Here is a 13,377-nt window from a genome sequence, read left to right as displayed (position 1 = left end):
TCACTTCAATATGAGAGTCTTCTCAGAGGGCATTGATTGTAAGGTTGTGTGTGTGTGTGTGTGTCCAACAGTGAAGCAGGTGTTCCAGCTGCGAGCACACATGTACCAGGCCCGCAGTCTGTTTGCCGCTGACAGCAGTGGCCTTTCAGATCCCTTCGCTCGGGTCTTCTTCTCCACACACAGCCAGGTCACCGAGGTAAGAGCATGACCGTGTGTGAGTGTGTTACCCATTTTGTGTGCTCGTATGACAAACAGTGAAAGTGTGTTTGTGTGAACTGTATTGACGCGTGTGCTCTGCAGGTCCTGAGTGAGACCCTTTGTCCCACGTGGGATCAGCTGCTGGTGTTCGACGATGTGGAGTTGTTCGGGGAGGCCAGCGAGCTGAGAGACGACCCTCCGATCATTGTGATCGAGATCTTTGACCAGGACACTGTGGTAGGGTCCTGAAGCTGCGTCGGGGAACGGCTGCAACAAAGAGAAACTGCTTTTTGAGCTCATAAAACTAAACCTGCTCTGCTTCTCCATCCCTCATGTTCTTTCCATCTCTGTCTCGCTCATCCACCGTGTCCCTCACATTAACGCTGACCTCGCTCCTGCTGGCCTAATAGAGTGTGAAACCATTTGCAATTCAAAGCCTGCGGGAATTACAAATTCTAATAGAAACTGGTGGCGGTTGCAGCATGACTTTTTGGATTCATACAGATGCTAATGAACTCTGGAAAAGTTTAGGAATAACTTGCATGCACTTTCTCCATTTTTTTATTTTTTCTATTTATAATAAGAGTGTCTTCTGTAGCAGCTGCAGCCATAGCAGTGGTGCAGTGCAGATACTTGCATGAAACATATAAATGTCTCTGTGTAACTCTAACCCTAACCCTCTTTTTTTTTATTCCATTCACTGTTATGTTCACCCAATGAATTGGTTAGTTGGACATTGAGATTCGATTTTTCTGACTCACAATCATAATTTGTTAAACTGCACTTCGACCACTCTGACCAATACTGACACCAAGTGGCCACTGTGCACCCGGCACCTAGCGCACTCATGTCTAACTCCCTTCCCTTGTGCCCCCTGACTGTCTCGACTGACCCCCCTGTCACGATGTGGTGTTCAGGGCAAGGCAGAGTTCATAGGTCGGACGTTTGCGAAGCCCACCATCAAGATGTGTGACGAGTACTACGGCCCGCCGAGGTTCCCGCCGCAGCTGGAGTACTACCAGGTTTACAGAGGGAACTGCACCGCGGGGGAGCTGCTGGCTGCCTTCGAACTGCTGCAGGTACAGTAAGAAAGAGCTCACATAAACAAACATGCACAAATGATCGACTTTGCATATGCATGCACACACAGAGGGCTTTTTCCTTAAGAGATTGCATTTCACTACTTCATAGAAAGGTAGATAAACAATGGGTCGTGCTTTTTATAATGATGTGTAGCATTCAAAAAAACTAAACAGGGCCTTCCTTACTTTGTCTTGCAATCTTTGTCTCTCCATTTATAACTTATTTCTTGCTCTTTGCCGTTACCAGGTTGACATCCTCCTCTTCACTTGCTGTTTATTCTTACTCTACATTCCCTCCATCCCCCCATCCCTTTCCATCCACTACCATACTGATTCTTCCTTCTATCGCCTTTACAATTTCCTTCCTGTGCCTCCTCCTGCTGCCTACAGATTCCTTTCGATTCGGAGGAGATCAGGCGAGCTCTCATCGCTGTCCATAACTTTGCTGTGCCTCAAATAAAGGTGCTTTTTGCATTCTCTCTTTTCATCCCATCATATCTTTGGCTATTGTGTCGCAAGTGCTTGTACTGCAGTCTTTAGTCTCTCTAATTTCTAACTCGGAAATGAACCTGTACTCTCTCTGCACCTCTTCAGAGTTGTCACATTGAGCAATGACAAAATTAATACAAGTTATTAGGACTGTGGGGGATATTGTGTATGATGCACAAACCACAGTGTGCCGTACCAACACACAGGTCACAATAAATGTCTTTTCTATTTGCTGCAGCCTGGTGCCTGGTTCATATCCCTCTCACTCTTTCTGATACAGATTGGTCGAGGAGGCAGAGCTGACCTCCCTCCCCTTGAGGGCCCAACAGACTCAGAGCATGGGCCCATTCTTCCTGTGCCATTGGGCATCAGACCCATCTTGAGCCGCTACCGCATTGAAGTGAGAATTGAATCCAACAACTCTTACATTTTCATCTCTGAAGATGATCTTGCATCACCGCTGGACTCCTGTTTTTTTTCTGTCGTTCAGGTTTTGTTCTGGGGGTTAAGGGACCTTAAGAGGATTAACTTGGCTCAGGTGGATCGGCCTCGTGTGGATATAGAATGTGCAGGTAGAGGTGTTCAATCTGCCCTGATCCAGAACTACAAGAAAAACCCCAACTTCAGCACTTTGGTCAAATGGTTTGAGGTGGTGAGTAACTTTCATGTTTAGATTATTGAAAAGTTCGATTTTCATATTTGCATCCACGTCCGTGAAACTCGACTTGAAATTCCTCAGGTTATCTTTACTTTACTCGGAAGGTTCTCACATCTTAGCTGTTACTGTCTTCGTCCCTCAGGACCTTCCGGAGAATGAGCTCCTGCACCCCCCTCTCAACATCCGGGTGGTGGACTGTCGAGCGTTTGGCCGGTACATCCTGGTGGGCTCGCACGCTGTCAGCAGCCTGAGACGCTTCATCTACAGCGCCCCGGACAAGAGCTCCAACAACTGGGCCACTGCAGGTGCTGACATTCAACCGAAACAATACGAGTTAGCCGGGAAAATCTTTTGTTGTTCTCACAGCTGGAGTTTCTCTTTTCCTCCTGACAACACATTGAATATTCAGTGACAGTTGCCATCAGTAATAACTTCCTTTATTTCTTACGCCAGATGAGAAACAAGACACTACTAAATTATTGTTAAAGATTTTATAGACATTTCCAAAAGCAACTTTACCTTTAGGGTTTGGGTTCAACTAAAACTTACAGTATCTTTATTCATTACCTTTTCACTGTTGTTTAAGTCTTTGCCATTTGTCTATTGGCTATTTATTTGACCAATGCATTAAGCAATTTATCATCTTTTATCTTGTCGAGTTCGACTTCTTAATCTTAAAATATAAACAGGTACACTCACTCCTCTATTCACAGTTGGTGAATAGAGGAGTGAATTCTTTGTCAGATACATTTTTAGATTTTGCTTTAACCTTTTTTGAAATGCCAGTTGCACCAGGCTCCAGAAAGGTTGCGACAGTCACAGGATCCTGTATGTCAATGAAGGTTAAAACAAACTTTTAAGAATCACATTTAAATCCTTCTGATCCAGTTCTCTGCTCTCTAAAGAATGGACTTTCATTCTTTGTTAACTTTGCTGATTTCTCTTCTTGCTTTTCCACTTCTTCCTGCCTCTCTCCGTCTTCTTCTTCTCTTGCATGTCCTTGGCTGTGCCCTCTGCTGCTTCCACCTGTTGCCGTCTCTGCCCTGCGGCCTCACCTCCAGCTAAGCTAATGAACGGCTACATGGTCCTTGCAAATGGCGGCTCGACGCCTCGCTCCTCACCCAGCGTTTCCTCCCGCACCTTCTCTCGCCCCGCAGGTGACTTGATGGTCAACATGGACGGGGAACCTCTGGGCAGAAACACAGTCGTCAAGTTGGACGCCGTAAGCTTGCCTTTTAGATCATATATAGTAAAAGCACTGCCTGTTCATTTCTATAATAAACTGTGCGTTTATATGTAAATGTTGGAAGTTGTAGCACTGCTTTATGTCCGGTCCTCTTTACGTGTGCTACTCCTACCTGCATCGTCCATCCTGTGTATTAACCTGCGTGTTGTGTTATGAAATGCCCCCTATCATAGATGTCTGATGCTGTCGTAAAAGTTGACATGGTGAGTAATCGCTGCTATAGAAATTTGGCAACGTGCCCTCTGATGGCTCAGTGTGAACAACACTTGAGGGTTTTTTAAACAGGCTGAGGAGGAGATCGACAAAGACAAGAAGAAGAAGAAGAAGAAAAAGAAGGGAGGAGTCGAGGAAGAGGAAGAGACGGATGAGAGCGTGCTGGACTGGTGGTCCAAATATTTTGCCTCGATAGAGACGCTGAAGGAGGTGTGTCTGCTCTCGTCTGATCTCAGGGGATTGATCTCGCTCGTGAGGTTTATTCACAGTTTAACCGTTTTATTCTCGCTTGGTTTTCCAGACCCTCAGAGCTCAGGAGGCGGCTCAGGCGGAGGCGGAGGAGAGAGAGGACCTGGAGATAGCAGCAGAGGGGGCAGGTACTGAACTCCAGTGAATCAAACAGGCCGTCCGACAGTGTGCCTCGATGTCTGCTGCTTTGATGTCTGTTACAGGGATATGTGGCCAGTATTGGATGTTAAACTGGGATTGAACACGTGAACATAATCCAGAATAATATGAATTTTTATTCTTATTGTTGTTATGTCTTTTGAGTTGACAATATTAGTTTTTAAACTTATGTCCGCCAAAGGATTGTGACAGAGGGGGAAATCTTGCAGGGTGGAGGAGGGTAGGAATCTTTTTCTGACGATGTCAGCAGAATTATTTATTCTCAACATCAGCTGCATCAGGAAAAAGAAAGTTGTTTTTCTACCACCAAGTCTGAGCTGTCCTTGGCTGTTCATGGTGCATGGAACCAAATGGTGATTTCAGACGTGGCTCTTTGTGAGACCTAGCAAAGAGGCTTCGTATGCGCTTCTTGTTCTTTGTCTCCGTCCTCCCATAAGTCCATCTTCTATTCACACTTTGGACTTTGGACTACCACACTATCCCATTCATGACCATCTCCTCATTAGCATCACCTCCCAGCTCTGCATTCCACATGAAAGTTGGCTGACACTGAATTAATCTTGCACTAATATCACTTTCATTACTAGAAAGCTTCAATGTTTCACAGTTGGACGGCAATTATAAAACTTCTTTGAAGGCGCTACTTGTAGCATCAGAATAAACATGATTAAATTCAGTTGTAAACTGTGGCATAGACCTGCGAGAATTTGAAGATGGTCGACATTAGTTTGTGGCCGGAAGTCATCTCAGTGACAATCTTTCTCAGATGCAGGGATGGTCTGTTGAAACATTTCACATGTTCAAGATTCAGTTTAAGATTCAGATTCAGGTTCAGGTTCAGTTTTGTTTTTGACTTAATCTCCAAAATTATCTCCAGGAGGCTGTAACACCCCTGACCAACCAGTCAGCTTTCATGTTAAGTGACGTGTGTAGTGACGTGGGTAGTGACCTGTGCGACCTCATGACTCCAACCCTTCTTTGTCCACGTCCATCCCCACTCACCCACCCATCCCATCAGAAATCAAACCCGATGACCCTCTTCTGAAAGGCTCCAAGACAAAAGAGAAGAGCAAAGACAAGAGGAGCTCCAAGGACAAGAAGAGGAGTCAGGCCGCGGACGGGGCCGAGAAACGACCAGTCAAAGCGAGAGTTGACGAGTTGATGGCGAGTGTCACTCTCTCAAACTTCACACACTTCACTCTTACCAGCATACGCAGACACATTCACACACTCCATGTGCTGGATGTCCCTCGCAGGTTTACAACAAGGAGCTGGAGAGCGAGTACGGCAACTTTGAAGACTGGCTTCACACCTTCAACCTGTACAGAGGTAAAGCAGGGGACGACGACGAGCAAGCTCTGGACGACGACAGGATTGTGGGCAGATTCAAGGTGAGAGAACAGAAAGAAGATAGAGAAGGTCTCGGACCGACAGTCTGTGGGGAAGATATAATCTCAGTCTGTTGTTTTTCACCGACCCAGGGATCCCTGTGTATGTACAAGCTGCCTCTGTCGGAGGAGATCACCAGAGAGGCAGGGTATGATCCTAACATGGGAATGTTCCAGAGCATTCCACATAACGATCCAATCAACGTGCTCGTCCGCGTCTACGTGGTCAGGGTGAGTTTCCGTCTCTCAATATTTAGTAGTTAAATTAATATACGTGTATACATCTTCATTTATAGAATGAGGTAAATATTCTCTCTTTTCAGTTTTTTGGTTTAACCCTGTTTTTCTCCTCAGGCTACAGATCTTCATCCTGCTGATATCAATGGGAAGGCTGATCCGTACGTTGCCATCAAACTGGGCAAGTCAGAGGTCAAAGACAAAGAGAACTACATCTCCAAACAGCTCAACCCTGTGTTCGGCAAGTGAGTGGACAAAACGCTATTTATCTCTCTGTGTTGTCATATCTGTGCAGCAGTGTTTTGAAACTAGTATCTGATTCCTTCATGTTTGAATTCTCCTCCCACTTTGATCATTAATCAGTCCTTCCGTTTATCCCTGTTCAGATCATTTGACATCGAGGCCACCTTCCCCATGGAGTCCATGCTGACGGTGTCTGTGTACGACTGGGACCTGGTCGGCACTGACGACCTGATCGGAGAGACGAGAATCGACCTGGAGAATCGTTTCTACAGCAAATACAGAGCCACCTGCGGCATTTCATCCAACTTCTCTCTGTGAGCATCAGTGTGTGTTATGTCTTTTAAAGGGCTCATAATTCAACACACAGCAAATACAAAGATAAGAAATAAAAGCAAATCATAGGAGACAAAAAAATCCCATTTTACACATTTACACTTGGAACACTTGTTTTAGCCTTTTGTAAAATCATGAAGTGGGCAGTTGTGTGGCAGTTTCCTGTAAACAAGGCTTTAGATTGTCCTTATTATGGATATTAGTATAAAAGTCATTTTCTGACCACTGAGACTCAGTCACATCCTTGTTATGTATTGATGTTAGGCACGGATACAACGTGTGGCGGGACCCTCTGAAGCCCAGTCAGATCCTGGCCAAGCTCTGTAAGGACGGTAAGATCGATGGACCTCATTACGGACCTGGAGGCAAAGTCAAGGTCGCGAGCCGAATATTCACGGGACCAACGGAGATAGAAAATGAGAATGGTACGGCTGCATACATTATACTTTACTGTCAAATAATGATGTACCGGTGAGACCAAGAATTATTTGTAGTCTCTTATTCCAGAGTGTGTTTCCAATTTCTCTTGTGTTTGCAATCAACTGGCAACAAAGCAAATCAGCTGATGTCTACATCGTGGAGGCTTCATGTCAACTTTTGGGGAAATGCAATAATCCCGTTTCACATATTCTTTGTTAGTTTTCTCCCTAGATTTTCCATTCCAGTATTTGGATGTTCTGATTTCTGTTTCTCTCCTTCCTCTTCCTCCTCCTCCTTCCTCCTCCTCCTCCTCCCCCACTGGTATCGACCCCTCAGGTTTGAAGAAGCAGACCGAGGAGCATTTGGCCCTGACAGTGCTGAACCACTGGGAGGAGATCCCGAGGGTGGGCTGCAAACTCGTCCCCGAGCACGTGGAGACCAGACCCCTGCTGAACCCGGACAAGCCCGGCATCGAACAGGTAGGCGAGGAGCACGCTAGTCCTTAAAAAAGATTAAAGCGACAATTACACTGTGTGGTTCTCTGTGTGTTTCTACAGGGCCGTATTGAGATGTGGGTCGATATGTTTCCTATGGACATGCCGGCTCCTGGACCTGCGATTGACATCGCGCCACGGAAACCAAAGAGGTACAGCTGAAGCAAATGTCCGGAGCACACCAGTGTTCTGATCATGAGAAAAGCACAAATCAGGGCATTTTAAATCAGCAATCTGTTAACTACGCTGCAAAGTGTGTACATTTCTGTAGTTTTTCCAACAGAAATTGTAGTTTTATCCCCAGGTTGAATTGTGGTGAGTCTGTTTGACGAGTCAGCTCTTTTCATTTACTGTCCAATGTACAGTTAGTCCAATTATATATGTGTGTATGTGTCCTTCCTCCCCCCCTTACCAGATATGAGCTCAGGGTGATTATTTGGAATACAGACGAAGTAATACTGGAGGACGATGATTACTTCACTGGGGAAAAGTCCAGTGACATATTTGTCCGGGGGTAGGTACAGCGGGTCGGGGCAGCCAGGCCTCGTCCCGTGGGTGTGAGCTGTGTGTGGATTTTTTTTTGTTGCTGTTAACCATCTTTTTTGTTTGTTTTCCATTTTTTCTGTGTGCGTGTTTGTGGTGTGTCCTCGTCTGTCTGTGTCTGTCGTCCTCTCTCTCTCCTCTGGTCAATGCTCTGCTGGTGTCCAGCTTTGAGCTCCGTCTTGTTATTTGGAACACTGATGACGTAGTTCTAGAGGACGACTCTTTCATGACAGGAGAGAAGATGTCTGACATCTATGTCAGGGGGTAAACACACGATCCCATCGCATGGCTCGTATTACTACCTCCCTTCTTCCCCACCCCCCTGAAGCCCTTCAATCATTTCTTTATAATCTTCTCCTGGTTTATCTCGTCACGTCGCACGCTGCCCGGCTTGTCTCACACTCTCCAATCAGCACGCTGTAATCTAATGACCAAAGGAAAATTTGCACAGTAAGGACCAAACCACATAAACCACACATTTCAAGAACTCTGACTAACAAGTCTGATCTAAACAAATCACTAAAAGTAGAATGGAACTCACTAGAGCTCACACCAAGGCCCAACATGTCCCCTAAATCGAACCGCATCAAATTCCACACACTTAAAGATAAGAAGATTGTTTTCATCAAGATCCATGAATTATTCCCAAGAACTTTAGTGAAAATGTCAAAAATGCATCATCCAGACTCATCCAAATAGTTTCACTTTTAAAAATAGATAAGGTGAAAATCTTCACACATTAAGAAGACACAGATAAATATCAGCAGGATCCAAGAATGTAGAAATACATCCTTTCTCATGATGTTAAAGAAAGTGAGAAAAAGAAATCTGGAACCAAAGCAAACAGGGGTGGACACACACTCTCCTTGTGGTTTGGTCCTGTACTGCAGTTGCTACCAGACAAATACTTCAAAAAACAGATGTTTGTCAGATGTTGTAAAGTAAAAAACTTGATTGCATGGAAGAATAATGAACGACGTGCATGCCTGTATGACAGAGCTCCAGTGTTTTGAACCACACTGTCAGTCTGCAGCCTGGGTATGTGATTATTATTTGAAGGTAATGACGTTGGTATATTTCCGTGGGGCCACTTCACTCCTGCATCTCGTAACCGGACTCACTCCTCCCTCGGCTCACGTGGTGTCACCTGTGGATGTGTCGCCTCGGACGTTATTGTACCAAACCATGGCACATTCTTTCACGTTTTTGCAGGATTGATTTCAGGCTGACGATTATCTTTAGTCAGTTTTGACGATTTGAGAACTGAGGGTGCAGCTTTCCTCCTGCTCCTCGCCAGCCTCACGCCGCTGTTGAGGAAGGAGCTCCCGTGGAACTAACCTCGTAGCCTTTCATCGGATCAATTGCGCTAATGACATTTCTGCAAGCTCTGTGTGTGCATGGCTTCAAAACAAATCATGTGACGCTCCAACATCTAATCAGATTTGATGTCTTGTTCGAGTTCATTTATCGTAACGTCACACCCACACACATTTATTAATCTGATTCGCTGTCGGAAAGTCACATGATGTGTTTTGATTTTGACCTATTAGCATCATCTCTCTTGTTCTATTAAATTAACCAAATTAATACACAGCAACTGACAGACCAGTGCAATTTCCTACATATCAGACATTATAAGTGCATGACTGAAGATTTCAATCTAGTCACTCATTTGAACCAAAGTTCCGCTCTGACCTCTGTGACTCGGTGACCCGCAGGTGGCTGAAGGGGCAGCAGGAGGACAAGCAGGACACAGACGTCCACTATCACTCGCTGACCGGCGAGGGCAACTTCAACTGGCGCTTCGTCTACCCCTTCGATTACCTCATGGCCGAGGAGAAGATCGTCATCTCCAAGAAGGAGTCCATGTTCTCCTGGGACGAGACCGAATACAAGATCCCTCCTCGCCTCACGCTGCAGGTGTGGGACGCCGACCACTTCTCTGCAGACGACTTCCTGGGTGAGGACCGATAGGGGGAGTTGCACCTTCTCTGTCTTCTACTGCTTGTTGTCAGCAGAGTTTTCCATCTGCTGAACTATAGAGAAAGTAGCATCGCTCTCTTACCGTCTGACTGCTTCATTCATCACCGCTCTCCAGGTGCCATTGAGCTGGACCTGAACCGGTTCCCCCGCGGCGCCAAGACGGCCAAGCAGTGCTCGCTGGACATGATCCGAAATGAGCAGGAGCTTCCCACCATCTCCATCTTCAAACAGAAGAGAGTTAAAGGCTGGTGGCCGTTCGTGGCCCGTGATGAGAACGATGAGATGGAGCTGACGGTGCGTACTGAGACAATAAGAATCTCTGTTAAAAAAACACCAGTTAAAGAGGCAATGAAGGGAGTAAAAGATGAAGTAAGGAATCAACGAGATCATGATACACAAAATACACGATTAAAACACTAATATTCAATGCAAGTATTTCTGTCCACACCTGAAACGTTCTAAAACAGTACCGTGTGTATCTTGATCCAGTTGTTTTCCGAGCTAAATTCTTTCTGTTACTAACTTTTACTATTCTTTTCATTCTTTTCCTGTAAAATACTGAAAACTTCTAGTTATCAACTAAAATCCTCCAAATGAAACATTGTAAAGGAAATTTGTAGTTTAACTACAAACTATAACTTCACAGAAAGCCCTTAAAGCAACAACTTTCCCTCAAAGCAACAGCGTTAAACTCGTTTTGACGTTACGCTGACTTGTAACAGGCAGAATGGTTCCTCTTTCGGTCCCACACTGGTGACACTGGGTGAGAGAAACCTGAGATTAACGTCATCGCTGTCGTTTCAGGGGAAAGTTGAGGCCGAGCTTCACCTGGTGACGGCGGAAGAAGCAGAGAAGAGTCCTGTGGGACTCGGCCGAAATGAACCGGATCCACTGGAGAAACCAAAGTAAGATATCGACGCATATTTGATGACAAAAACTACACATTTAGAATCAGTCTGTCACAAACACTCATACGACTGTGGGGTTGTGTGGATCAGAATCAGGCACAGACATTAAGACTTTGAATCATTCGTACAGTGCAAAAAGCAGTGTTATCACAAACAGTCCTGACTCGATGCAGTTTGATTTGGTCCCGTTTGCCCGCGACACTTCTTTCTGCTCTGTCAAACAGTCAGTGTTACACTTTCACTCTTTCTCCTCCGACCATCTCTTCAACTGTCTCCCTCTGTCTCTCCCCCTCCTCTCGTTCCTCCCCTCCTCCTGTCTCTGTGTGACTCCTGCTCCTTGTCTGCCCCTTTCTCCCCGTTTTTTGCCCCCCCACTACCTGCATTCCTCTCCTCCTGCGCTCCCTCCTTTGGGAAAAAGCCGCCCGGACACCAGTCTAATGTGGTTTCTGACTCCCCTGAAGTCCATTCGTTACTTCCTCTGGCACAACTACCGCTGGCTGATCCTCAAGGCCCTGGGGCTGATGCTGCTGCTGCTCATGCTGGCCCTCTTCCTCTACTCTGTCCCTGGCTACCTGGTGAAGAAGATGCTGGGGGCCTGACGCGCTGGTAGCCTCCGCCCCCTCCTCCCTCTCTCTGCTTCTCTATTTGACCCCTCGCTTCCTGGATTCACCTGTGGCACCTTCTCCTCTGTGCCGCCAAACTCTCTCTCTCTTTCTTTTTGTGTTGTGTCTCTCTTCTCTCTCCTCCGCTGTCGTAGCAGTAGAATCGTCTCCTCTGTGTCGTGTCTTGTAGATGTCATTCACCACAAAGTGCCATCACACATCCCATAAGTGATCAACTGTACAGACCCTCCTTATTGTTCAAATCCAACAGGAGCATAAACAGGTTATATTTCATATTTTGAATATGATTACAACCAGAATACAATTTTGGGAATAATATTTCCCAACAATTTCTTGACATTTTCTTGGAAAGACTCTTCTAATTTGTCTCTAAACATAGGAAAGAGAGTTAAAGAAATTCAGATAACAGATCAAAGAAATCACTGGATTTAAATCCCAGTGAATATTGATCACTTGTATAAATTAATAAGTGAATGTATTCCTTTTTAATTCGGATTTATTTGTGTTGTTTAGAGACATAATCATTATTGTACGATTCTTTCCGAGACACATTTTAAGAGATGAATGGGAAAGCAACTGGACCCACAAAATGAAAAACCTAAAAACACTTTTTTGTGTTATTGACAATGAAATGTTCAATTCCCTCGAGGCATGGGAACTGTTTGGAGCTGTTGGTCGATCACTCATCCATTTGTTCAACCCTCTCATTGTGCACTTGTTTCTAATGTGAAGCTTCTCCTCTGTGGTGTGATCTCTGCGTCCTCGGGAAACGTGAGCATGTGGTGTTCAAGCTGACTCACAAATGCAACGTGGCGTGCTCACCACTAATATGAGCTTTCTCTCTCTCTCTCTCTTTCTCTCTCCCTCTCTTTTACTCGTCCCATTCCTCTCTCCCTGTACTACACCACCCCCCCCCCCTCACGCCTGCACCACATTGGCCATTCTCCTCCTCTGTAACCTCCACCAAACCCTAACCCCCTCCTTCCCTCCAGCCGCCCAGACACCACCTTCCTGTGGTTCCTGAGCCCGCTGAAAGCCATCCGCTACCTGGTGTGCAACCGCTACAAGTGGCTGATCATCAAGATCGTGCTGGCCCTGCTGCTGCTCATCATGCTGGGCCTCTTCCTCTACAGCATGCCGGGCTACCTTGTCAAGAAGCTGCTGGGGGCGTGAGAGGGCTGCTGGGAGGACAGGGGGGGGCGGATGGCGGGCCGGATGGGCCGAGGAATGAGGGTGGAGGTGGTGGTGGTGGTGGTGGTGGTGGTGGTTGTGGTGGGTGGGGGGGGAGCACAGAGGGAGTACGAGGAGCTTCTCTCGGTCTCAGAAAAAAAGGCACTCTGGTCGTCCTGTCTGTTATTTCTCCTCTGATCCACTCTGAAGACTACGCCCCCTCCTGGACGTCACGAGAAGCGCTCACACTCTCACCCTTTCGGCAGCGACATAACGCTTCAGCATCTCCATCTATGAACTGACCACGGCGCAGTCACATGACACAAATTAACCCCTGATCTGACCAGGAACGTCCTGTTTTCAACGTCACCTGACAAAGAATGTTCCTTTATCCGTTTATACAGCTTTTAATTTAATTATTTACTTATTTATTTATTTATTTATAAAGCTGAATCCGAGTGTTGGGTTTGTGGTCAGGCAAATGCATGGACGTACATTACAAGTGACGCTGTAACATCTCCCATTACCGCTCCAGTTTCGGCTATTGATATAGGTTAATAGGGAACAAGTATTTATTGTTAACACTTTGCTTTGAGTGCCCGTATTTAGTCTTTATGAGAACTATGTAAACATTTGATAAACAGTTTACACGTTATAATGTAGTTTAAGTTAAAAATTAACCTTATTTCTCTTGTAAAGACATATTTTATCTGTTTTAGTATGTCGTCAAAGTCCACTCAT

At 45.7% G+C, this 13,377-nt stretch overlaps 1 protein-coding gene across 2 annotated transcripts in view; it reads left to right on the top strand.

Moving 5' to 3' along the window:
- otofa (otoferlin a) overlaps nt 1–12,593 on the top strand; it is a 59,290-nt gene extending 46,697 nt beyond the window's left edge. Inside the window, exons 24-48 of one of the 2 annotated variants that reach the window (XM_062411936.1) lie at nt 72–196; nt 301–435; nt 1,116–1,277; nt 1,671–1,742; nt 2,050–2,169; nt 2,260–2,421; nt 2,570–2,732; nt 3,489–3,649; nt 3,847–3,876; nt 3,959–4,096; nt 4,188–4,263; nt 5,313–5,458; nt 5,551–5,685; nt 5,776–5,913; nt 6,037–6,164; nt 6,306–6,476; nt 6,760–6,920; nt 7,252–7,394; nt 7,473–7,561; nt 7,825–7,923; nt 9,671–9,912; nt 10,051–10,229; nt 10,740–10,840; nt 11,262–11,449; nt 12,459–12,593. In XM_062411936.1, the coding sequence (XP_062267920.1) occupies nt 72–196; nt 301–435; nt 1,116–1,277; nt 1,671–1,742; nt 2,050–2,169; nt 2,260–2,421; nt 2,570–2,732; nt 3,489–3,649; nt 3,847–3,876; nt 3,959–4,096; nt 4,188–4,263; nt 5,313–5,458; nt 5,551–5,685; nt 5,776–5,913; nt 6,037–6,164; nt 6,306–6,476; nt 6,760–6,920; nt 7,252–7,394; nt 7,473–7,561; nt 7,825–7,923; nt 9,671–9,912; nt 10,051–10,229; nt 10,740–10,840; nt 11,262–11,442 (3,257 nt within the window). In that variant the 3' untranslated portion in view covers nt 11,443–11,449; nt 12,459–12,593. Of the gene's footprint in view, nt 1–71; nt 197–300; nt 436–1,115; nt 1,278–1,670; nt 1,743–2,049; nt 2,170–2,259; nt 2,422–2,569; nt 2,733–3,488; nt 3,650–3,846; nt 3,877–3,958; nt 4,097–4,187; nt 4,264–5,312; nt 5,459–5,550; nt 5,686–5,775; nt 5,914–6,036; nt 6,165–6,305; nt 6,477–6,759; nt 6,921–7,251; nt 7,395–7,472; nt 7,562–7,824; nt 7,924–9,670; nt 9,913–10,050; nt 10,230–10,739; nt 10,841–11,261; nt 11,450–12,458 lie in introns of those variants that run through there. The other variant, XM_062411937.1, reaches the window with a different exon arrangement.
- The last annotated feature ends 784 nt before the right edge of the window (nt 12,594–13,377 follow it).

Source organism: Platichthys flesus, chromosome 18 (genome assembly GCF_949316205.1).
Source record: "Platichthys flesus chromosome 18, fPlaFle2.1, whole genome shotgun sequence".
In the NCBI taxonomy this organism is placed as follows: Eukaryota; Metazoa; Chordata; class Actinopteri; order Pleuronectiformes; family Pleuronectidae; genus Platichthys; species Platichthys flesus.
This window is presented reverse-complemented; position numbering and strand designations above follow the sequence as displayed.